The sequence below is a fragment of the Melospiza melodia genome, chromosome 6 (genome assembly GCF_035770615.1).
Source record: "Melospiza melodia melodia isolate bMelMel2 chromosome 6, bMelMel2.pri, whole genome shotgun sequence".
In the NCBI taxonomy this organism is placed as follows: Eukaryota; Metazoa; Chordata; class Aves; order Passeriformes; family Passerellidae; genus Melospiza; species Melospiza melodia.
The window spans coordinates 31568760-31596128 of record NC_086199.1 but is presented as its reverse complement, the minus strand read 5'-3'; the positions used below and the strand labels follow the sequence as shown (position 1 = coordinate 31596128).

The 27369-nt window shown below is 36.0% G+C and overlaps 1 protein-coding gene across 10 annotated transcripts in view; it reads right to left on the bottom strand.

The window, feature by feature from the left end:
* The window catches only part of RYR3 (ryanodine receptor 3), a 197045-nt gene that overhangs the window by 147193 nt on the left and 22483 nt on the right, over positions 1 to 27369 (bottom strand). For all 10 annotated transcript variants that reach the window (XM_063160504.1, XM_063160506.1, XM_063160508.1 and 7 more), the window contains exons 2-3: positions 2694 to 2813; positions 829 to 936 (exon numbers count right to left, since the gene is read on the bottom strand). In XM_063160504.1, the coding sequence (XP_063016574.1) occupies positions 829 to 936; positions 2694 to 2813 (228 nt within the window). The remainder of the gene's footprint in view (positions 1 to 828; positions 937 to 2693; positions 2814 to 27369) is intronic.

The following is a 27369-nucleotide window of genomic DNA, read 5'->3' as shown; positions in this document are numbered from 1 at the left end:
AACAAATGAAGGACAAGATAGTTTCAAAAAAAATGCAGTACAACAGATTACATTCTTTTTTATTGCCTTCTGTTCCTTAAGCAACAGTGATCATTTTAATCAGAGATTATATGTCTTCTACTTCCAATTCCAAATTAAATATTCGTATATCATTATTAACCTCAGATTAAATCTTTCAGCTGCAGTTTGGGGTGAATATTTTGAAATATTAAAAATTATGTCATTTCTTAAAAATTCTAGAAATTTTTAAATTGTTCTTTTGATTTCCTAAGCATGTGTTTTTATTTTCATCAAGACTTATTTTATAGAATGCAATGTAATTTCAAAAATAAAGAATACGACTTTTTTATGCAGTGGAAAACAAACGATCTGCATTAATGAAGTCTGAAAACCATGTATGCAAAGCTTGACAATGCAAGTTCAAAGGTGATATAACTCCATCTTTTGCATCTGTGCAATGATATGTCCCAGTTAAAGATCTGAAGCACAGAATAAGCCATTAAGTTGTAAAATAAGTAAAGACGTAGTTTTATCATGCTCGGTTTGTAACAGAATGAAAGTTCAATTCAATTTGATTGAGCTGAAATTGGAAAATTAGGGTCAAAACAACCAAATTGATGCTGTTTCTGGATTTGTAGATCACAATTGTCAAAAGAGTTGCACCAGCTCCTCACTGCCAAAGAGAAATTAATGTGATTACACAACTGGAGCAATAATGTCCCAAGAGTACTATGACATCAGGAACCTCTTCTAGAAAATCCTGGACAAGAAAAGAAATGAGGAAAATCTGTACTTAGATTTAATGTTCTTTGAGGTCAATTTACTTACCCCTTCACTAGCATTTTCCCCTGTGCTGGCCAGCATTTCCTGAAGGGCTCTGACAGACAGTGATTGTTCAAGGACGAAATTACAGACACAAAGGTCTGGAGGGACATACTGTAAAAATAAATTAAACAGTGCAAGAACAGATCAGCAGAATAGGTGAAACACAATGAAAAGTGTGTTGGAACGTGTTTATTTTAATTTTTGAATCTATGCTTAATGCCTATTCATCTGCATTTGAGGTAGATGCTACTCTCCTGTATGAAAGCAATATAAATCCATTCTTAATGAATTGACAACACAGCCATTTTACTTTCCTTGAGCTGTATTCCTTACAGTAAAATGAAGCTTCTTCAGGTTCAAATGCAAAAACTTTCCCCCTATATATTATTGTTTTCCTGCCTTTTAGAATGACACCATGGACATTGTATTTGTTCTGTAATGTCACTGACAAAACAGAAGAGAAGGTATAAGATCTTATACCATGTATGAAGTTGATAGAAGATATTTACAGTAGTAACTAGATGGCTGAGATTCAGAATTTAATGACATAATAATAATGAACTCTTTAAGGAAATCCTAATTTCTGAATCAATGTGTCTGCTGTTTATGAAACATGAAACTTCACAACAGATTTTTTTTTTCCAATTTCTTGGCACTGATATGTCCAAAGAGAAAGATATGTTCAAGAGAAAAAAGGTCTCAAGGGGAACCAACAATGTACAAAAATATATGGCAGAAAGCACAAAGACATCCAGAGACTACACAGCAGAACCCAGTAAAAGGACAAGAGTAAATTGATACAAAGTTAAATACAAGAAATATTTTTAAAATATGACAAAACACCCCTACTCTTACTGTGAGCATGGTAAACAGTAAAACAGGTTGCCCAGAGAGGCTGTAAAGTCTCCACCCTTGGAGACACTCAAACTCTGATCTGAGAGTCCTAAGCAATCTGTTCTGTCTGAAGCTATTCTAAGCAGATTTTGCACTTAGTTGACCTTCAGAGACTCTTCCCAACCTTAACAGCTCTGTGTTCTGTGGTTCATGATAAAGATCATGGCTGAGGATGAGCTTTAAAATGGATACGCACTTTTTTTAAAAATCAGACTGACAAGAGAGAATAAAAGTCCTGATAATGCTGCATTTTAAGGTGATGAAAAGTGAAGAAATAAAAACAATTAAGGAAAAAGATGCGGAGAGAACCAAAGAGAAAGAGGAGGTCTTCCTCTGTTTGGTTTATTCCTAACATTATGCTTTAGTAGAGGTTTACAGTTTCATCCCTTCTCTCCTTTCCCCTCTCCAGCTCTGACAATTACCCTTGAGGGATTTGGGCTTTTTTTTTTTTCCTTCACATCTCTCTGGCTTCTTTTTTCAATTTTCCATTTTTAATCTTCTAAAATTTTCTTTTACTTAATCATTCTTGTCCCTGTACATTCAACTTCCTGATTGATAATGAAGTCAGGAGTAACACTTAACACCAGTAACTGGCAGGTGACAATGCTTCTAAAATTATCAATCCAGTGTATCAATATATTTGAACCCACAGCAGTAACAGAAATAAGGGAATTCAGTGAAATTAAATATTAATAACAGTCTGGAGACCTAATCTTGAAAATAGGTAGTGTTTCAGTTGCAGGAAGTTTCTTAGTTAAAGAATAGCAGCTTTTCACTCTTATCAGGTGTGCCTCAAAATTTATTTGGAATCTCTGGGAAATTTTTGCAAAAAATTCTATGATGCAGTCAGGAAGAAAAGCATACATAAGGTCCCTCTAGCATCATATTTAAGAAACCATAATTAAATGTGCTTGTGAGTAAGTAGGTTAACATTCACTGATCAGTTACACCAGTTGAGAGTATCAGCTTCTTACTTTAGCTTCTGATGTTGGCTCCAAAAAGCACAGGCGATTCCCAAGTCCCTCAGCTGCCAAGCAAAACTTCCTTTGTTCTTTGTGAATGCTGGCAACACACTGAAGTACTACTTCATCATCCTGTCAAAATACAAAGAACAAGAAAAAATTATTTTGATGTTATATGCACACTATACTGTTAAGAAATCCTGCAACATCTGTTGAAAATTAATGCTATATACTTCTAAATCATATAATGTACATATGCAGAGATTCTTTTGATGTCCATCTATGACAGATCTACAAACATGTAAAGATTTCTATAGAGATTTACATTCCAGACTTTATCAAAGTGACGAAGACTGCGCACTGTCTTCAAGGCTTGTGCAACTGTTTTCTTCTTTTGTTTCTTTACCAGTATAAAACAAACTGTAAGCACGCTGTTACTCAGCTAAATATTTTAATGCTTACAGTAAAAAACCTTTACTGCAATTTTGCAAACAACAGTGGTATTTGTTAGCACAGTAAACTATCAACACTATTCCTCAGAATGCAGAATCTTAACTTTTAAGTTTTCCTGTAATATAGAAATCTTTGTGTACAACCAAAGATCCAAGAGGCATTTTTCAGGTGAAAGTTCAGTCATAAGAGCTTGATCCTCAAAAGACATATCCCAAGAGTAAGAACATTCTAGAAAAGCACTTTTACAAATCACTGCATAATACAATGCCGAACACATGAAGTGCCAAACCCTTTTTCCCCTCTTAATATGGACACTAAAGCTGATATAAGCAAGCCAAAAGAGATTAATTTTAGTGTTTGACTGTGTCAAAGCTATATACAGAATTAAAAATAATTTTATTTTCCAAAACTTGTCCACTAACTAAGAAAAAACCTCTGAGAGAGTAGCATGTAGAAACACTTATTTTTGTTACAGGCATGTATGTCACTGTTTGCCAAAAGACACTGCCTGACAAGTTTTTAAGGGGGCAGAAGCTGATAAAACAGGAGTGATATGATATGTCACTGTCCCCTCCAGCTACAAAGTCCTACTGGTGTCACTTATTATTATCAAAGCAGATACACAACAGCCGCCTGCACTGAGTGCTGAGATGTTGGACAATTATGTTCTAAAAGCAGCGCTGCTATTTACACTGCCCTTATGCAACTGCACTGCTATGGCACTGCCACGGCTCTGGGCACTTGAAATAAAAGCTGGCAGAAGGAAAGCAATTTTCACCAAAGGAACTAAGTGAGGAAACTAAGGGAAATCAAAAGCATCAATCAAAAGTTTTTCACTTGTGTGATTTCACAGGTGAATGCAAGTTACAGGGCTTTTTTTTAGGTGACCCTTCACTGCCTGCTTACCACTTCTTACTGAAATAGGCAATTATTACATTTCAGATAAATCAGCAGTTATAGACAGTATTTTTCTTATCTAGCTTTGCATGACAATCAGTGGTAGTTTCAACAGTACAGAAAAAGAATTCGAAACATATTTGCAAACAATTCTGAAAAATGTAACTGTTAGAATTAATTGATGCTAAAAATTATCTTTCCTCCTGTTGCTTCTGCTTCTATTTCTATGTAAAATAAAAATAATGTTTAAAACATTTTTCATCATCTAGTTCCTGTATCAAGATTTGAAAATACATATTTTAGAGGCAAAAATATTAAAATACTAAAATATGAATTTATGAATACCAAAATTTAGAATAAAATTGAGATTTGCTACTTAGCACACACTTACCATTACATTAAATTACTTCTATATAAATGAAATTGTATTTATTTTCCCTACTACACTAAAGTATTCATCATTCCACAGAGGTGTACATTAGTAGCCAATATTGTAATTCATAGTTCCCTAAAAAATAAAATTATGTCTTCGGATTTTTTACAGGGGCACATCCTATCTTTTAAAGGACACGGGGTAACAGCTTCAAACTGAAAGAATGTAGGCTTACAGTAGATACACACAGGCACAGGTTGCCCAGAGAAATTGTGGATGCCCCATCCCTGGATGTGTTGAAAGCCAGGTTGGACGGGGCTCTGATTAATCTGGTCTAATGGAAGGTTTCCCCACCCATGCATTGGGATGGAACTGGATGATCTTGAACATCTCTTCCAATCCAAACTGTTGCATGATTCTATGAACGTGCGTAAAACTTACTTAAAATGAGAATTAATCAAATAAATTAACTATTTTATTTTTAAATCCACATGCATAAAATGGCAAGAGTTCCTAATATAATAAAATTAATATTTTCATGTTCTAGAATTCAGAAAAATAAGCACTTAGAATTTACACTGGCATCAGAAAAACTTTATCAATCATTAAGTGCAGTAATCTCAAAATAAAAGCACTGAATGTCTTAAGAAATTTATGCAGCATTCAACACTGATGTTTTATGTTATTCCCCTAAATGGCCAATGTGCCCTTTCCTTTGTGCTACAACACGTAACAAGCTGGGTATTTGCTATGTAGGATAAAAAACTTCAATCGTTTTTTAAAGTGGCAAGAATATTATATTATATGATATTTCAGAATGTTTTGCAGAAAAGCTTTAAAAAGTAGTCATTCATGACTGAGCATAAAGAATTAGCAAAGCCAATACAATCTGCAAATGAGACAATTATTCTCTGTTAAGATGATTCAGTATTAATATATTCTCACTGAAAAAACCATCATTCTGGCTGAGGTCTGTAATTGCTTTTCTGGCCTGAAGATGCTAATGGAAATGAGTTTTATGGACTTGCTAGGCTATCATGAAAACACAGACCATGTCTCAGCAGTACCTTGTTCTCAGTGCCTAGTTTTTGAACCATTAATTCAACAAATTTAAATTATTTTGATTCAGTAAGTGTTTAAAGTGCAATTTTTTTCATCTAGCAGCTCTGACATTTCCATTTTCTAGTTCATTTATTTTGGGAGGTGGGGTTTGGGGGTTTTGTGGGGGATTTTTGTGGGGGTTTTGTTGTTTGGTTTGTTTGCTTCTTTGCTTTGGTTGGGTGGTTTTTTGGTTGATTTTTAATAAAACAGGCTTAGAGTTCACACAATCACCGGGAGGAAAAAACATCCATAAACAATGGTCCACTACAGATGGGCATTTGCACAAGAAACTGCTTTTGCTATTCTTCCTCAAAAAGTACCCACATTCTAAGCATCATTTAGTAATAACTGGTTCCAACCAGTGGCATCATCAAGCTAACCATGAGATACATTCTCTATTACCATCATTCCATCTATTCACAAACACAGATGCATAGCAATTCTTAACTTTTTTATTCTGAATGAAGAGGAAGTGGAAGTTCTCCCCTTCAGTTCAGAAATCTTTTATCTGGTTAAGATTCATCTCAGCCCTTTAGCAAAAGGACAGTCACAAAGTAACTCCATCCCAAATCAAAGAAGGTTTATGCATTAAAACATGTTAAAATTGCTAAAATATATTCCACATGGTCTGAAATACTGCAGAATTTACCTAGTGTCATGTAGCTAATCCATTCATGTATTCACAGGCATAACTTTTGGAAAAAGGAAAAAGACAGTTTGGGGGATTTGGGGTTCTTTTTGAAAATAGGTAACCACATAATTTTGTGCACTGCAAAAGTAAATTTCTACTTGCTAGAGCTGAAGCTGTATTCCAAATTTGACTATATAGTAATGTCAATATAAACTGAGAAACAAAATTATTTCTAAAATAGTTACAAATTCAATATATTCTAATTGTAAGAATAAGTTACAAAAAATAGAAATCAACTCTACACAAAAGTATGTCTTTTGTGAATACATTAATTTTTTTTTAACAGAAAACTTTTATTCCTAGTCTTCAGCAATACAGAATTAAGCAGTATACTATATAACTTTAAAAATTAATTTTTAAAGGACCACAGTCCAGTAGTTCATTACCAAACACTATTTTGTCTTGATGTTCAGGCTGTTTTCATCCTCAGATTTTATAATATAAAGTGATGGTGAACTTAAACTGAGCTTTCCGTGATAAAATAATAAGACAAAACATAAGAAAAATTGATTTTTATGACTCAATTACTTGACCTGCTGCAGAGGAATTCAGTGATCAAGGTGAATTAATTTATTGTTGACATGACCTTGCTACAGCTCTGTTCACTAGTTTTTCAACACTGAATTTGAGAATAAGAAAATTCCAAAAATTAGTGAAACTCCTTCTTCATTTGTGTTGTATATATATTCCATAATTTAGAGCATTAGTGATTTATATAGTACACATAAATCTGAATAGGGGCTGTATTCAAAAATAGACACAATTCAAAATATTTTATATTATCAAGCACTGAACCTTGAATACGGTAAATATATAGAAGCAAATATTGCTGGAAAATTATACCATACATTTAGTTTATTACCTACTGAGTCAACATATACTTAATCCATATAATATTCAGTGCTGAAAATAAACTGATAAAATAAAATTGACATGGCATTTAAAATTAATCAGTTCTAGACAATCAATTTTGTTATTATATTAGAAGAAGAAAGAGTTTTCTCAAAAGAATTACATATTTGGCCTATAATTTACTCACAGCTATGATAAACATTCAGGTAGGTACTTTCACAGGAATAACTAACTTAAATGCAAAGTGATACAGAATTGTTTAAAAGTACATTCTTCTGTAAAACCATGGAAAACCATTATGATAATACATCCTTTCATTCAAGAAATATTTATTACTTTACAAAAAGCCAACATATATCTATAAAACATGGTAAAACAAGCAGGCAGATGGAGCTGATGCTCTATACAGGCCTGATTAATGAGACACTTGCTGATTATAGATCAGTGCTGCAAAAAAATGAACTAAGTAAAAATCCACAGCGACCTTCACCTTTTCATAGACAACATTCTACTCACATCTCTCCCTCTATCACAAAGCACAGAATGAAAATAAACATTTGAACACTGGCTACAAAATGATTCTTCTATAGGACTGCATTTCTTTAGAGTTTTCTGGAATAATCATGGAAAACAAGTGAAGTTCACCAGAAATTGCAATCTACAGCAATCTACTTTTTTCTTCACAAAATAAGGAACTACATGCAGAGTTAATAATCTTCTATCCAAAGATGGATTTGGTAAATTTGTTTGCGCCCACCAGTTCCTTGTTATTGCTGAGCAGGGCTTGCACAGAGCTAAGGCCTTTTCTGCTTTTTCCAAGGCCACAGGGGCAAGGAATTTGGGGAGGTGGGGGAGGTTGGGAGGTGACACAGCCAGGGCAGGTGACCCCAGCTGACCAAAGGGGCATTCCAGACCATATGACATCATTCTCAGCATATACATATTCATATACATATTTCACTTAGATGGAGGAAATAATTATTTTTAATCGTCTTATTTATGTCCATAATAATTGTTAAGTCTTATTCTCAAAAACATAATGCATCATAGCCAGTTTTTACAAAACAAGGGAGGATTATATATTCAATATCCACCTACATCATGGGAAATACAGCAGCTTTAAGAAAAGCTGTAGCTTAGACATTGAATGTCTAGACAGTGCTTTGTGGGAAGCAAGTCTAAATCAACAGAAAATGGTGAAAATATAGAAGTAAGTAAGTCAAAGTGCTTTTTCACTTGATCTATTTTTTTTTTTTTTATTTTGGTAGAGCGATCAGTCTCTGTGCTAGAGTCAAATTTTACACCTGATATAAGGCTGATGATGTATATGAAACATCTGGCACATCCATACCTTGTTTTACTCATTAAAAAAGGTAATTGAAGAAAGGTGACTCAAATTAGCAAGCTGATGAAGCATACCAAGACTTCTTAAATACTAGTATAAAGTGAGTTAACTATGTGCTTCTGTTGTATAAATCCATTTAAATGATCCATTAAAAAAGTGTCCATAATTAACTAGTTTCCAGCTTCTTAGTAGATATAGTCAATTATTCCACTAATCCTAAAACAGAAGCTTCATAAAACACCACATTAAAGGATTCCACTACTTCCACATTTGAAAAGAACAAAACTTTTCAAACCTATAAACTCATGCACTATTTTTGGGATTTATTGCTTCAGTTATTGTTACTGCAACAATTGGCAAATAGGTATTTTTTCTCCCTTTTATACTGTGAAAAATTAATTTCATAAAACTGATACAGAAAACCATTCTGGTATTGCATATTATTTCTGCTGCTGCTCTTCTACTTCAGATAAAGGATGTGGAAAAATTCTGGCTGCTGAATTTATTATTTACCAAGGCAACACAGTCTTAAATATTTACACTTCCTAATTAAGTTCATAAAAATTAAAAGCTTCTTTGATTAAATCTTGGGTTGTTTTGGGTTTGAGGCTATGATCCAAAAAATAACTTAATGTATTCATTTTCCATCTAGCTAGAACAATTCAGTTTGTTTCGGTTCCTGTACTGCAAAAATAAAGTAATTTTCCTTCAATTAAGAACAACTGTGTATCACATATGTACACACACATCAGATTCAGAGCAAAGTACATGAAGCCTTGCTTCATGGTTGTATCACTTTTCCTCTGCCAAATAACTGAATTGTAACCCTCAACAAAAAAATCCTTGGGGGAAATTTCCAAAAGCTCTACTGTATTAATCTTTATTTATTTGCTAAAGCAATTCCATTCTAAATAACGAAAATAATTGTTCATTGTTACACGGTGACTGACACTCCTGTGTCACTGGTGAGTCAGAGATGACACAGAATTGCATCAGAAGGCAAAATGGTAAAAGGTCTTGCGTTTATTGAGATCTTAGTCCGACACACGTGGACCTGATTGGTCATTTAATCAATGCATTTCACATGAGTGGTTAATTAAGAAACCACCCTTTGGTAAGCATATTTCCATAACACATTCCACATGTTCACAAACACCAGGTGCAGCAACTTAAGATAATTGTTTATAATTCTTTTCTCTGAGTTTCTCACAGCTTTTCCCAGAACCATGCCTAGGAAACTATCTGTTTCTCTCTCTCAGCATCCACACTCATGAATACTATGCAGTACAGATTTGACTAATTGAAGTTTTGAATATTTGGACTTTGTTTTTGTTGGAAGATATTTCTCACTTGAAAAAAAAAATTATTACAATTACAAAGTTAGTGGATGACGGATTTTTCATTTTGCCTACTCTTTGTCAAGGTAAAAAGAAACTTCTTTCTTTTTTTGATTAGTCACGAGAAAAAAGAAAGAGGAAACCAAATAAAACCTCAAAAATGCTTTTAAGTCTCAAAACTGACCCAAACCCAAAAGACATAGAAACAAAGAAACCAACAAAAATTATCTACACCCTACTAGGCTTACACACTTACCTAGGTTACACTATAAATGCAACCTAGCAGGTCTTTACTGAAGGCTCAGCATTGATCAGCAGTCCCCAGACAAAACTACAATGTCTGTGGAATCCTGAGGTCCCCTGAACAGTGGGTGGCTGTTAGAGGCAGCTTAGCCTCACCAAGCACACGAGGAAAGGTGTGATACAGACATAGTGATGTGAAGCAGCAGGAGCCATCACCCTCAGCCTGCAGACTTTGACAGGAGGACAACTTGTGAGCCTCCTCTTTGGACATAAACTAAGAAGGAACATAGGGAAATAAAGTGTATTATGTCTTCCAGGACAGTTTTGTTGTGTATTCTTTCATTCTCTTTACTTCTTCAGATCAAAACAATGACAAGTCACCAAGTTCTTCAGCAGCTCAAATCCCTCTTTTTAAATTAATATGAGCAGTATGAACTTTAATCCTATGCTTCCTTATAAAATGATAAACAAACAGAACAAAGAGGCAATATACAATGTATATGATCCTTGTTGAAGCCGTGTGAACATTTAAAAAGTTCTGGAAATTAAATAATTATTTTCAAACTTATGTTTGGACATACTTTGTCCTAATTCAAATGCTCTTACAGGTAACCTTATACTTCTATTCAACTTAAAAGGCTGTGAAACAGGTACCCACATTACCATATTCTATTCAGTATTTACATGTTTAAGAGTTTCAATCATATTATCAGGCAGCAGAAGTAAAAGCCTGTGCCTGCTCATCAAAAAATACATAAATTATAATAATAGGAAAAAATTTAAAGAAAACTGTAAACTGCTAAGAAAGATAAAGTTGTCCAGACAAATTTAATTATTACCTTTTTTTAAAAAAAAAAAAGACCCAAACTACATTTCCAGTCATTAAACCATTTTTATTGGTTTTTCTCTTAAATACATGCCAGCAAAGCAAATGTTTCCTGTTTACAGAACTACCAATTTTGTCTCACAGCAGTTACATTTTGCCATTCTGCCAAGGAGACATGAATCTTCTGTACCTTTCTTTAAAGCACTTCTCCTCACACTGTCCACTTATAATAGTAAAGATAAAATTTTTCAATAAATACTAACATACTTGCTCCATAAATTTATATTGGAATATTGTTTACTAGAGGATGTATCCAAGGATACCCTAAAGCAAGGTTTAAATCAGAGTCAGCTTATGATCCAAGAAAGGTTCATAAAAGTTTCAAATTATATTTTTCACTTCTGTAATTAGAAGAGCTTACACAGGCCTGCTGCAATATGATAAAATTCATAAGGACCTCCATACAGAAATCCATACTGCATGAATACTTTGGTCCCAAAATACAGACATCACAGTCATGTAATTGAAACACGAAGAGGTCACATAAATATATCTTCTTGGGTTTTCCTCTGCTTAAATGTCTATAAATAAGTCTTCTGGTAAGCTTATGTGTTAACATCTAAAAAAGAGGTGTGCTTGGGCACTTCATATTGTAAATCACCACAAAACCCACAAACAAATGAAGGAAACCAATATCCAGAGCAGATCTTAAATCAGTGGTGGTCAGGGGGAGGTGGATTCTCAGGAGATTTACTTTTACTTCTAGTACTGGCTGTTGGTTGTTTTTAACATATTTTTATAAATTAAAAGCCTCTATTTCTTTGTAGAAATGTACCAAGGATGGGGCCTGTCTGAGGCCTGTCTTCCCCCAGTAAGCATACAAATTTCTCCCAGTAACTACAGCCTGTTCACTGCAAATGGATCCTTATGATGACAGCAGAGTTCTTTAATGGAAATTCACACAGCACCTTCTGACAGTTCTCAGAAGATTTTAAAAATAGAATTGGGGTTTCCGTTGTCAGTCTACGCCTTCAACAGTGGTTGGACAAAAGCCTAATCATAACTCTGGAACATACTCCCCTATCTTATATCAAGGCATCAGCAAGGCAGAATAAGCAAATATACAGCAATAAAACTCACACACACAAAAAAAAACTCCACCAAAAAACCCAAACAAAAACAAAAAAACCCCCTTCTTTGAATAAAAAAATGCTTCAGAAAGTCAAGTAGCATAATATTGACCATTTAACTTCTTTTTTATTTTTAATCCAAATCCAGGTGGTTGCCATTGAAGAATTTAGATAGCTAGCTGCCCTTTGTATCACAGCTTTCTCCACCTTTCCCTTTATACAGTTCTTTGTGGGAATTAGATAGCATGAGAGAGTGACCATAAAGGGACCAAATGCCAAGACCAAGTGTATTATTCAAAATATTTATCTATCATCTATCATTAAAGCTGAGTACTAAATATTCTTTTAAAATTACTCCTTTGATTTTTAAACTGTAATGCATGAGAAAGAGAAGACTCATTAATAGAGCTGGGGTAAACTAGCTGTGCAGACCATGTAGGTGCATCTCAGGCAAAATGTCACGTCCTATCAGGCAGAGCCCTGTCATTCTTTAAGAAAATGTTCTGGATTCAGCAGGGATAGAATTAATTTTCTTCACAGTGGCTGATAGAGGACCATGTTTTGGATTTGTGCTGAACACAGGATTAATAATACAGAGATGTTTTTGTTGTTGCTGAGCTGGGCTTGCAAAGAGCCAAAGCCTTTTTCTGCTTTTCATATGGCCATGTTGGTGGGGAAGCTGGGGGTGCATGGGAGTTTGGGAGATGACATAGCCAGGGCAGGTGACCCCAGCTGACCAAAGGGACATTCCAGACCATGGCATCATTGTCACTATATAAATTTGGGGGAAGAAGGAAGAAGGGAAGACATTTGGAGTGATGGTGTTTGCCTTCCCATTCATCATTCCAGGTGATGGGGCCATGCTTCCCTGGGGCTGGCTGAACACCTGCCTGCCCATGGGCAGCACTGAATTCATTCCTTGTCTTGCTTTGCTGGTGTGCACAGCTTTTGCTTTCCCTATTAAACTGTCTTTGTCTCAATCCAGGGGTTTTCTGACTTTTACCCTTCTGATTATCTCCCTGATCTCACTGGTGTGGGAGAGAGCAAGTGACTGCATGGGGCTTGGCTGCTGGCTGGGGTTAAACCAAGACAGAAAGGAAGTGACATGAAGCATACATGTTAATTAACAGAATGGCAGATTGTCTAAAAGCATGAAAATATACACCATGCTGATCAAGGAAGTGGAATTATCCAAGAAAGGTGTGCCCTGACTAAGTACCTTAACATTATTACTGGATGGACATGTTAGACCAAGGATGGACATGTTAGGTCCCAAGGAGGGCTGTGAAACAGTCAGAGATTTGGAGCAGCTCTCTTGTCAAGAAAGGCTGAGAGGGTGGTAACAATGGTCTCATCAAAAAGGCTGAGAGAGCTGGGGTTGGTCATCCTGGAGACGAGAAGGCTTCAGGGAGATCTCAATGAAGCGCTTCAATACTTAAGGGGACTTATAAGATGAAAAGAGGCTTTTTACCAGGGCCTGTAAGGACAGGATAAGGGACAACAGGTTTAAACTAAAGGAGTGTAGATTCAGGTTGGACTCAAGAAAGAACTATTTTACCATGTGGGTGATAAGATACCAGAACATGTTGTCCAGGAAAGCTGTTCCATCATTGGAACAGGTCTCTGAGCAACCTGATCCAGTGAAAAATGTCTCTGCCCATGGCAGGGGCTAGACTAGACGATCTTTAAAGTTCCTTCTGACCCAAACCATTCTATGATTCTATGAGTTGTGGTGTCAGAACTGGCATGCTTTGCAACTCTCACATTCATAACCTCTGGTAAAGGTTATATAAGCAAATGAAGAAATACACTAGATATGTTAGGAAACGAAGATGTGATAGTTAATTTTGAAGGAGCATTCTTTTGGACAGAGGAATGAATGTAAGCTACATTGTTGTGTATATACATAGTTGCATGTATTTTGTTTGTTTTGCCCATTTCTTTTACATCTGGTGCAAGTGAAGCAGTTAGTAATGGGAAGATATAACATTCTGACAAATTTACAATAAATTTCGTTGCAGAAATTAACTCATAAGTGAAGTTCACAAATGTAAGAAATTTTGGCATAATAAACTCAATCTGTAGGGTTTAGCTTAGAAATTTTTACTGTTTGAAAGATGACCATAAATATTAATGGAATGGCCAGTGTCTTGTCTCAATTACAGATGAACCAATTTAAAAAACTTGACACCTGACAGCAAGAAGGAATCCAAATAGAAGCCGTCAGCCTTTTGGAATCTTAGTGCATGACCACTACCAGATTAGTAAAGATACCAGCAGCAACAAACATTTAGATCATATCTATTTCAAAATGAGAATGGGTATGCACTTTTTTAGCATATTCTTTAAATCATGTGTTTTGTATATGACTAGTCTCTCTGAACTATCAACTATAAATATTTCAGACGTTTATTTAATATCTCACTTTGTTAAAGATGTAAAGTTTCCCTTTGGGACTAACAGTTTTTACCAGGAAACTGAAATGCTGACTTTTAGTCAAAAATCATATGGATTTTTTTACAGAACCCAATACCATTCGGGATTTTAAACATGGTCTATATCAACTGTTGACAAAAGGGATGCATACAGCTTTGAAAATAAGGGCCATATAATGAGACAAAAAATTGTCTTCTTTAAATTTTAGGAACTCAAAACGAATTGGAAAAGTCCTAAAAAATTAAACAAAGCAGAATTTGCTTTCAGTCACTATATGAAGTTGTAGGCTAGCTGCTTTCTACATGAACATAGAAGAAACCTTCACAGATACTATTTTTTAAAAATATTATTCTCAGAGGAGATTTTCAATGTCATAGTGACCTGAATTTAAGTCATGCTTGTCAGATCTAGGCAGCAGCACCACAGATAAACAGACAGTAGCATTTAAACACATACAGAGGGTTTGCAAGACTCAGGACTTTGCATCAGGTCTCAGAACCAGAGTGAGCCTGTGAATAGCCAATAAGTTTCTACATGCTACCTATCCAGATTTTAGGAGGAAGGGGGGAAAAAAAGCCATGAGAGCTGGAATGTTGCCATATAAATAATTTTTTTGTCAATGACCCAAACATGATATGACATCAGTATGAGATAAGATAGATCTGAAGCAGAAATGCAAGGTATCACAGGGTCTAGAATTATTAAATGATTCTTTGTAACTATTTTATATCTTGGGGAAGACAGTGATGGGTTTTAAAGAGATTTTAATCAAGAAAAGAGAGGCTTAGATTAAGGTTGAAGCTTCTTCTCCAAAGCTTCTATAAACAAGATATAAATGTGGCTGTGAACATAAAGCTGATGAGCTGCCAGGCAAAAAAGGATTGGTAAGATGGGAAAGATATGAAACAGGTTCAAATTTATATGTGTACATGGGAGATCACAAATTATACAGAGAAAGAATTCTAAAGGAAGTCCAATACCTGTAGTTATCCTGTACTAGCAAATATACAGATATAATAGTGTATATTTGAACATTCACTCAATATACAGACATATTAAGGGGTGTAGAGGACATTGAAGAACTTTGACAAGCAGTGCTCTTCCTCAAACTATTAATTCAACTTCTCTGATAGTATACTTATTGAGAGAATTTTAGAACAGTGTGGCATCACATATATGGTGGTATATATTATCTAGACAAAAAGAATTCTGGGCATAGTTTTTAAAATTTACTAGAAAATGGATACATTTCAGTGGCAAATTCCTTTATGTGGGTATATATATATATATATATATATATATACACACAAACAAGACTCAGCGTCAGCCACAATTACTTCCCCAATGTTAAACCACAGAATTAAAGAAAATTTATCGTTTATAGAGCTATGGTGCCAACAAATTATTTTAAAATATGCTTAATATCAGGATATAATGCCTTTGAAATCCAGCTGTATCTTCCATTTCTTAATCCATACTCCATTATGTTGATACTGCGCTATGTATATGCACACATCTGTTAATTCGTTGGGTTGTAACTATCAGTAAAACTTTTTAAAGAAGTCTGCTAAGATGAATTACATTCATATTTCAACAAAAACTTCTGAAAACCATAAATTACTGTCTTGTATATTTGACCTTAACTATCCATTACAATCCTGAATTATGACTTCTGAAATTTATTGCAGAAGTGAACTCTGCTATTTTTGGAAATTTTTTTTAAAAAAAACTTCACTAATAGTCAGTAATCATCCACATCTGTTACAGCTGAAAAGCAAAAATGTAACAGATGCAGGAAAATTACAACAGAAATCTTTCAAACAGGATTTGAAAAACACAGCAGATACTTTAACAGTCTTCATACAAAATACATGAAAAAAAGAAGACTGAATAAAGTAGGAGAGCTAGCACAGAAATAAAATGGGAAAATTTAAGTACATTCAACTGCCATCCATTCCATGTCAAGCATTCACACATATTAAAAAAGCTGGGCTATAGAAAGTGAAATACTCAAGGTTTAGACAAGAACTGACTGGAACAGGAGATTGAAAGTGCATAAATGAATCATATTCATCAACTGTACCCTCCAAAATAAAATATTCAAATCACCAACCAGCAGCTGCATGGCAGTTTTCCCTGCATAGTGGTTTAAGTCTTACAATTATTGCTACTCCAGTAGGAGTACAAATCTGCAAGCAGTAGAAATGTCCTAAAAACATGACAGATCACTCACTCTGGCAGACTGAGTGGGAATATGTGAGTTAACTACATGGTCAGTCACTGGTGTCATTACCTTGGATCAATAATTGAGGGCAAGCACAATTACTGGAAAGATTTCTGCAAACTTAGGAAGAATATTTCTCAGTATATACCTAATGATGTTACAAAGAATAATAAAGGCATATTTGTTTGCTTTGTGCTTTTTTTCATGAATTAGATGGTGCCAAAGGAAAGTGCACTTAATTTTGCAATTAAGTTGATTTCTGTAGAAAAGTCGGTATCGCTGTATTCCCCACTGCTCTTGTCCCAGATAACGTTAGCAGTGCTTGCTTACTTCATAAGGTTCACTTAAGAGTTCTGATAACTGCTCTACCAAAAATCAGCCAACACATTCACAAACAAATTAGAGAGCCAAACCTTGATGTGTTTTCAGCAGATAAGTTCATAAAATTTAAATGTTTAATAATCACTTACATACTTTGCACTTTACAAATTCACACCAAACTATGTTCACCAGTCTGCCACATCATAAGAAGCAAAGAATATGTAACTGTTTTGTCAAGGCAATTGGTGAATCCCTTGGCAGCCTACCTCACCTTCCCAAGTGCCCTTGTACAATAGAAATGAGCTCTGGGAGTGAGGGTCAGGCACACGGCAACATGGACAGGTTGGGGAATAGTCCAGGGTGAATTAGTCTACCTGCCACACCATGACTGCCTCAGTTATGACAAAAAAGTCCTCCAAGATTTCCTTCTGAGACAAACAGAGGTATCAATCTGCTGACTGGACCCAAGCCATAGAGATGTCTGCTGCCTCCTTGGGGTCCAGGTTAGAGATGTAACCAAGAAACTTTCCAGTCTGGTACAGCCCTCTAATTATCATCCATTACTGATTTTTCAGATGGGCAGCAACGAAGTCCCAAGAAGCTTGAGGAATATCAAGAGGGACCTCACTTCTTTGGGTAACTCATTGAGGTATCTGGAGCACCAGTAGTGTTCTCTCTTCTGGCAGTTGCAGGGGAAAGTGGGAGTAGGAAAATCACACAGATGAATAACTGCTCTGAGCCTGGTGTTACCAGCAGGATTTTGTGGTTTTTCATCACAGATCAGTTTACAAAACATCAAGACTGTTGACAACAGATGGGGCACACCTGTCCCAAAGCAGAAAAAGGATCTTCACATAGGCTTTAGCAGGGCTCAGCAAAAGAGCCTTAAATTAGATTTGAAGGGGAAAGGGATAAAACGAGGCTTGCTAGAGATAAGCCTGGGGGTAGCACATCAGGGACTTTATCACTTTCTACAACTACCTGAAAGGAGATTACAGCCTGGTGGGTATCAGCATCTTCTCACAGATAACAAGGGAAAGGTTGAAATGAAGGTTGAAAGGTATGAAAGGAAATGGTCTGAAGTTGCAATAGAAGTTTAGATTGGATCTTAAGAAAATCTTCACTGAAAGAGTGGTCAGGCACTGGAATATGCTGCCCAGGGAAGTGGTGGAATTGCCATCTCTGGGTTCGATTTGGCACTTGGGGACATGATTTAGTGGTGAACAATGCAGTGCTCAGTGATGAACAATGCAGAACTCAGTGATCTCAGAGGTTTTTTCTAACCTCAGAAATTCTGTTTCTGTCTTGAGTTGGAAGTGACCTTTAGAGACTGTCTAATTCTACCCCTATGCTCAAAGTAGCATCAACATCAATGAGGTGCTCAGAACCATATCCAGTTAGGTTATAAATATGTCCTATTGTTTGACTATTCCAAAATAGGAAAAAAATAATTTATCTTCAGGATGAGGATTGAAGTTTGTTAGTGAAGCTCTCAAGACTCACAAGCACACAAAAATTTGCAGTTCCCTGAATTATCTGCTTAGGCCCTCTGCCTAATACTAGGGTGTCTTACTTGCCAGCTTGAAGTTTGCTTTGCAAATTACACACACATGGCCCTCATGATCCAGGTGAGGGGAAAATGTTGACTCCAGTGTCACCCCCAGCAGTTGGTGCTTAGGCACATGGGCCCTAAGAACTGTAGCTCCCATGCCAGCTATTGGCACTAACACCCTCAATTCATTTCACCCAGACCCCTACAGCTTGCACGTAGGACCGATGACCCAAGGTCCTTCAGCAGCAGTTGATGCTGAAACTCCTGCGTGCTCTGGATGCTGGTACAGAAAATGTGTGTTCCTTCACCCAAAGTCTGATTCCAGTTCCTGCCTCAAATTCACTCACCCCAGTTCACTCAGTACCTGTCAATCCTTCTAAGATCCACAGAGCCCAGAGCCACTGATGAAGATGCTCTTACTTGCTCCAGCTGCTGGCACCACATACACAGCAGAGCTTCATTTGAGGTCTGATTCCATTTGCTAGTGTCACTCCTTACAGCACTCATGCACAGGAAAAATAATGAGTATTAAGTAGGAAGATAAACTGCTGTGATCAGGCATAGGGCTGCCAGGCAAGCACACTCACTGGGCACTGTTATGCAAAACCAGCCTTTTTATAGCTCCACCTGTCAACCCCCTAGCGTCACTTTTCTCTTCCCCACTCCCCTTCCACTAAACAGCTCTTCCTAAATTTTGCAGTCTTATTGATTACCTTCAAATATTTTAGAAACCTTCATATTCGCTGCCTTATCAGTTACAAAGTCCAGATGTGTTTCTCCAAATGCTGCTTGTGTGTTCTTAATGGGCCATCACTTAACAGCTGAAGAGCCCAGGTCTTTGCCATTGTCTCCATTTTCCCATGTCTACTATGTTTGTATCTCTGTCTGTTTTGTTTATCTAGCAATCCCCCCAACCTTATCCTTTCTTCTCCACGTACACCTTGTTTTAAGAATAAAAGGAAAAACATTCAGCAAAGATCTTAGTTCTGCTTGTGCAAGGAGATTATATGCAAGAACCTATAAAATGCTTGAACTTTGTAACTTCAAAATCAGCAACAAGTGCGCTGCTCACTGAGCACTTAATACAGCAGAAAAAGGTAAAGTCTTCATAGTGTGTTAGGTTGGCATATGTCCCAACATGCACAGAACACTTGTAGGTTTTTTATGCTACACCACCATAAACATCTGGTTCAACTGATTACCAATGCAGCACACAGATGTGAGCAAGCAAATATTTTTTTTTTTATTTCTGATATCCTGTTTCAAATGCAGACGCTTGCAGAATAACCAATTTTCTTCCTCAAGTTTACAAGTTACTGTGTGCTTGCACTTTCAAAATTCATACTGCCTGCTTCCGTGAAACCTTAGTTATCACTAAGAGCTAAATTAGATTTTCTTATTGTGAATACTGAGACCAATTTTATGCTTGCACATATGCTAAGTTGGATTCATCTCTCTCTTGATATATGAAGAAAAAGGAAATTACAAAGTTACAAAATCTATCAACACTTCAGACTGTCTTACAGGGAAACTGTTATATTCCCACTGTGAGTTTCTGCCACAGAAATTACTGCCTGACATCCATTATTTCAAAATGTTCATGTCTACAAAACTCATCTGGGGAAAGAGAATTACTAGAGATATGAATATTCAAGTATTCTGTGACTTTTTTCCTTTTTTTTTCCCCAAATCTAGAACCACATTTTTCTTCACACGAAACTTATAACTTTCTGTTAATCTAAACCTGCAAAGTATATCCAGCAAAACCTCTCATTCTATTTTTATCACCACTGGGTAGATCAATGATCTAAGTCACATCAATTCCACTCATACTTCAAACAGAAGTATCAGTGAGATAGACAGAGATTTAGAGTGCATCTGCTACACCTTCTCTTCATCATGAGTTACACAAGAAAAACATTTTTGTTCTAAAGCAAAACATAGAAAGATAATTAAATGTTCAGATTTTGATAGAATAATTTTAAAAGATCAGATTAAAAATTAATTCAATGACAAATCAGGTGTCTGAAGTTAGATAATGGATGAGATTTTGTATAGTTGTGTCCAGACAAGACCAAAGCCTTGGAAATAAATGACTAGAGTAATTAGTGCAGGTCTTAAATAACGAAGACACAGCTATGAAACATTAGCATGGAGAAAAATTTCTTCAAACTAATGCACCTGGCATCACCTCCTGTAAAATCTAGTACTTGCTTCCTTTGTTGCTTATCCTGGATTAATAAATATTCTGTCTCCACTACAAAGTTTTTATTGTTTCCTTTTAAACATAATCTCTAATTATCACCTTGGATCCATAAAAAAGCCAGGACATTGAAGATTACTATAAACTGTATCACAGAACACAGTAGAAAAGAATGCCTGTAATCTCTGTAAAAGTTCAGTAATCATTAGGATGAAGTCCAAAGCATAGCGCTGTAAAGTTAATTTATCAGATTTGTTCCTTTTTTTGTGTTTTGTTCTTTTTTAATGAGATCTGTATATCCACATTCTGGTATCAGTTCTACCATTCCCATCCTAGCCTAGACTTTACCACCACCATATTTTTGCAGTCATGGAGTTTTTTGAGGTTTTTAGGCACTCATTCAAGATTAAATAAACAATATAGGCCATTTAATTTATTAATTTAAAATCTCCCACTATCTCAAAATGAAATTAGTATACTACTTTTTTCATTGGTGGTAAGGCACAGAAATTTGAGTTCTTAAGTAAGATAATAAAGAGATGTTCAAGCAGTTACTACTGACTTATTCTCTGACACTGTCATCTTGGTAGCTTTTGTCTCAAAATTACAAGTGGTTTGACCTGGAAGTCATGAAACTTTCAGAAAACTATCACTCATTGAACAGTCATATCCATCTTTTGTAAATTCAGATATTACATAAACAAACTCTTTACTGGACTTGGTTTCATTCATTCAAGTGTCAAAAATGAAGGCTTGATGGTACACACTGTGTATGTCAGATACAAATATTAGGAAGCAAAGACAGATTTTTGCCTGAACACTATTGTTGATGTCCACTTAACTTGGATCCCTTACATAAAGTTCCTGAAAATCTGAACCTGGATCTTAATTTCCTGCCACTTGTCTATTTGTGGGAAAAGTGAAAGCCATGATAATTTCTACTCCTGTTATTTGGGGAATGGGTGGGAAATCTTCTGGACAGAAAACACTTAAGGTTTTGTGTAAAGTCTTGTTCATATAGTGAAATTTGTAAAGTGCTTTTTGATCTGAGGATGAGATCAGTTAAATATTTTACTTCAAATTATTTTGAGACCCAGGGGGCTCTGAATTGATCCTGAACCAGGTTGAGAATGTCATGTTAGTTGGTTAAGATTGATATTTCAATCTAACATGAATACGTTATTGGCAGCCAAAATTAAAACTGTGAAATAACTATGAATGTGTATTAAAATGCTAAAAAAGAGAACCAAAACCACAAAAAAACAAACCCCATACATACTCCAAAATTATGCAACAGCACAGAAGTTATAACTGTGACATTAATCAGATAAAAATTATTTGATATATCAGCAAGCCCCATTACCCTTCTATTATTCTTCATTCTTTGTAGTCAACAATACACTCTGCCTTACAAAATATTTTTCAACATCTGTGAGAAACTGTGATAGAGCCACAATAAAAGGATGGAATTGAACCTATTTGTCATCATCCAAACTCTAATCAAATTTTACATATATATCTGTATGCATGGTGGTAAAAACTGGCTGTCTGTTGGAGATCTTTTGGAACATCTCTTTCTCCTCAGACCAGATTTTTAGGCAGAAGTAGAGAACAGTAGGATAACAAGTACAGAAAACTTCCACCCTTCCTTGACTGCTTAGTAACTAAATGAGCATGCAAAGATATGTTCTCTTTAAATGATAGCACCGAGATAATGAGTTGTACTGAGAAAGTTACAGGCACGCTTAGGGCAGTGTAGCCCTCAGGTACACACCTTCCATCAGGCTGCTGAAGAAAGGCACGTTGTACAATGCAAGCATACAGTGCTCAAGCATGCTTTCACTGAGCATACAATAACAAAAAGCCTTTTCACTTATCAGATCTTTACTGAATGCTGACTGTTCATGCTATCAGCTGGTACATTTCAAGTGAGAAAAAGCTACCAATGAAACGGAAAGTAGGCTGCAGAGTGTCTTCAGTCACCTTCAGCAGCATGACATCTCTCGAGTGTGGTTGTTATGATAAAACCCTAAGGATAAGCCTGAGTTAATTGCTTGGAATAACATTTCCTTCACAGAGATAAGAGCCAAATAATTGAATCATAAACACAGCAGAAAAATGCGTAATAAATATATCAGGCTGAATGTTAAAATCATGAAACTCATAATTAGAATACAGACCCTTTTGACTATTAAGTGAATGAAATATATTAGAAACATGTTTCAGCATTTTGTTCCAAAAAGATTCTGAAGACACTGATCATCCTCAAAAATTACTTCTCTGGAGTTCTATAGGAGAACTCAAAAAAGGAGACTTAAAGCTTTACCTGATAATCATTATTAAATACTTACCAAATATTGTTACCTATGGAACCACATTTTTCAGTGAGGAAGAATTCATACTTTATGGCCATCTATTGTTTACTAATGCAATCAGATAACAGTATTTTTACATGTACTGTAAACAAATTACATACTCTTATACTGCAGACAAGGCAATCACACGGCAAAGGCATCACTCATTGTCCTTTGTTAAAATGTTCAGATGAGAATGCTGACATTATTTTAATTATAACAAGAATGAAAAAGCTATTTCAAGTAACATTTTTTCACATACAAATATTTCAGACCTCTTTTCAGAACAATTGTTTTAGTCTCCTAAAAAGGTTATATGCTGAGGTTTGAGAAGAGTTATGTACTAGACGAAAAGGCAGGTCTGAGAATAATGATGTCAACTATCAAGTGTTTTGTACTGTCATCAGAGTTTAAAAAGGCTCTCCGCCACATTCAAGTGTCTCACACTCTCTCCTCCATCTTTAACAGAGCAGGTATTTTTAGTTCAAGCTAAAACTGGCTAGAATAATAGGAAACCTACAACCTACTACACCCAAAGTTAGCAAAAGCCTAAATTCTACAATCTTGCTTCTGTATCTTCTGTATCTAATCTGTATTCATTAGTACAGAGTTCAAAGACATCTGAGGCTCCTACATAACCATTTTCTTGCTGTATTTTGACCCATGTCCACTAAAGAAAATATGCTTATGTGAACAATAACACTCCTGGAGGATCCTTCTATTTCTAGATAAAGTTTTGTGCATCACTACAGTCTTCAGTCATTTTTACCTCTTTCAAAAGATTGCATCACTAGCTGCAAAGTTCACAGAACATCAACTTTAAGTCTATACTAATAATTTTTACTGGTCTTTATTTTAATGGGAATTCAAATGGTGTCTCTGAAGATTCACTGGACCCCACCTGAAAGAATTTCCATACAGAATCAGCAAAATCTTAGTGAATAAAATGTATTCCCCACAGTTGTACTTAGACATGAAGATTCTAAAAGAACTTTCAAAAAGTTGAACCTACCTAGCCCAGTTCCTCTTTTTCAATTTTGCACATCCCTCATGTCCATTCCTTGCATCATTTCTCACCAGTCTTTGACATATATAGATTTTCTTCGCTCTTTCTTCACATCAGTCTTATAACCTCTTCTCTCTGTTTGTGCATTCTATCTGCCTTCTCCATTCCACATCCAAAGTGTCTATTTCAGTTGAAGAAGAGTCCTGGCTACTTCTGATATGTATGAGCATGCCAAATGCCTAGATACTAGTTTTAAGATGCAAACTCCCTTTCTTGATGCAGACATATCTTGCATGAAAATTTCATACCCAGCTAAAAAAAACCACAACTGTAAACCATTTTTAAAAAAGAATACAAGAAGCTGATCTAAACTTTAAATCAGTGACAGTTTTGTGGTTTGATAGTTGTCAAATATCCCAGCCAGACACAGTGCAGCATATAAAAAAATGTGCAATATTTAATATACAATAGAGCTATTAACACTTTTTTTAAGCATGACAAAATGTTGGTCTCTTACTAAACTGTTTCTCTACTGGAAAAAAATATAACTATCTTCTATACCAGGATGGTGCTAACAGGGCTCCATCAATTTAATTAATCTGTTTCTTATTTGTGATCAAAACACAAAAAGCTCTATATTAGGTCTGCTCCTCAAGGTATGCCATCACATATATTCCATCCAGACCTCACTTCACATATGTTAAAGATACTAGTTTGATCATGGGTTCTCAGGATCAGCAAAATGTAGAAATGTGGCAGGTTAGAGACTTGTCTCTCACAAGTTGGTATCAGCTTGTCTACAGGAGTCTGAGAGCATCTGTTTGAGAGGCAGACACCAACAAAAGACCTCCACAGCATAAAACATATATCTAAACCAAAACAGCCTGTGTCATGGTCACCACTGACAAAGAATGTCTGTAATTGTGATTTTTATCCCCCCTTCTCTGTCCCCTTCTCCAGCCCAAATGTCAAAAGGGATAAAATGTTCCAGTTTTCTCTACTTCTCTGCCACTGTGCCTTCTTCTACCTTATTATACAGCCCCCTAATGCTTAGCAGGGACTTTGTTTCCACCTCTCTCATCTCTTTTATCTCTTATTTTGCATGGGAAATTCAAATGAATGAATATGATGTATTTGCAAAAGAGCAGCACCTTTTTTTATCTCAAAAGCTACATATCTATCTCCTTCATCAAGTCATTTGCCACACTGGAACTTTTTACCCCCTCCTTCTTTACCAAGATCTTCAGATTGAGGATTCCACCTCAATACTGTGATTCTAATTTTTTCTAAATTCATCTTAAGAGCATTGAAGAAAAATGTGAAATTCCATCTGAATTTGTCAGAAATAAAATAGAAGCAGAAAATCAGGTAACAGAACCTGACAGCCAGCAAAGCAGAATGAGATTTTTTAAAAAAGTTTGTAAGCAGTTATTTCAGTAAATATATCGTACAAGCCAAGGGTTCAATTAAATTTGAAGGGCTTCTATCACCAAGCTGTTTCACTCCATGCATTTCCAGCATACAAATAATTGAGTCTAAGTACTTCAGAAAAAAAATAAATACTCACAGCACCTATGCAAGAAGATATACCAGCAACACATAGGTTGCTTTATTTTCTTAATATGTGAAACCTTAAGACTGGGAAAGCTTCTCACTATTTGTGAGATACTGTACATTAATTACAGAAGTAAGATAAGTACTATCCATTCCTAATATTTTGTCTACTGATAACAAAATTCTTCCAGAGTACCATGTGCAGTATTTTGCTAACTGAAATAACTACTGATATATGAAAGAAAACTGTTATAGGAGTAGTATAAAAATTGTGTCTCAAAAGCATCAGATCAAATTATTGAATAATCTGATTTAAAAATCCAAAATATAGTTTACTTTTTTCCCTCAAATCCCATTAGACAGTGAGGAGTAGAGTGGGGGTGAAAAATAGTCACGTGTATGAAGTTTAACAAGGGCAGGTGATGAATTCTGAGCTGGAACAGGGCAACCCTGGTTATGGATGTAGCCTGGGGGATGAGAGGTTGGAGAGCAATGCCACATAAAGTGACCTGGGGTCCTGGTCTGTGGCAAGCTGAACATGAGTCAGCAGTGCCCTGGCAGCCAGGAGGGCCAGCCCTGTCCTGGGGTGCATCAGGCACAGAATCACAGCCGCCTGGGAGGGGACTGTCCCCTCTGCTCTGAGCTGGGGCAGCCTCATGTTCAGGGCTGGGGGCAGTTCTCAGAGCCACAGTATAAGAAAGATATAAAGTGTTAGAAAGTATCCTAAGGAGGGCAACAAAGATGGTGAAAGATCTGGAGGGACAGCTGCACGGGGGATGGCTGAGGTCACTTGGTCTGCTCAGCCTGGAGAAGAGCAGACTGAGGGGAGAGCTCACTGCAGTTACAGCTTCCTCACCAGGGGAAGTGACAGAACCCAAGGGAGCAGCCTGAAACTGTGTCAGGGGACATTTACGTTGGATATTAGGGAAATGTTCTTCACCCAGACGGTATTTGGGCACTGGCATAGGCTCCCCAGGGAAGTGATCACAGCACCAGCCTGACAGAGTTCTAGAAATGTTTCATCAATGCTCTCAGGCACATGGTGTGATTCTGGTGTCCTGTCCAAGCCAGGAGTTGGACTTTGGTGATCCTTTTGGGTCCCTTCCAATCAGAGTATTCCACAATTTGCTGAATATCTGATAAGGTATTACTGTGTTCTGGTTTTTATTAATAGGGGCATTAAAAATTAATCTAAATTATAAATGAGGGAGTTTGCTATACGTAGTATTATAATACACTTCAGATTATACACAAGTGTACTAATAGCCTGCACTGGCATAATAACAAACAGTAAAAAAAAAATTATAAATCCAGTTCTCCAAAAAAAGCAGAGTTGATTTTAAAATGCCAAAAGTAATTAGGAATACTTTAAAGAGGCTGTTATATTATGAATTCCAAGTTCTTAATATTTTCTCGACAACAGAGTTGAGACACTATGAGACACGATGGTGTGTGATGACATGACATCAAATATCTTCATCATATGATGAAGGACAAGTTTTGCTGACTCACAGTGAAACCAATCACAGGCCTGATGGTTGTCATGTGGTGCAAAGCTGAGCCTTTTCCCTGCCTGTAGTGGAACTCTTGTGCAGCATATACATGAGAAAACCTCTAAGCATTTCTGGTTATACTGCAAGAATACCTGGTATATCCACTAGCCAATACACTGCTACATTATTTTCATATAAAACTAATTTTATTAGTAATAGTTCTTATATGAGAAATCATAAGGGAGCTGAGAAAGCAGTAGTTTTGTGCATGAAGCTCCAAATTATATAGTAATTTAT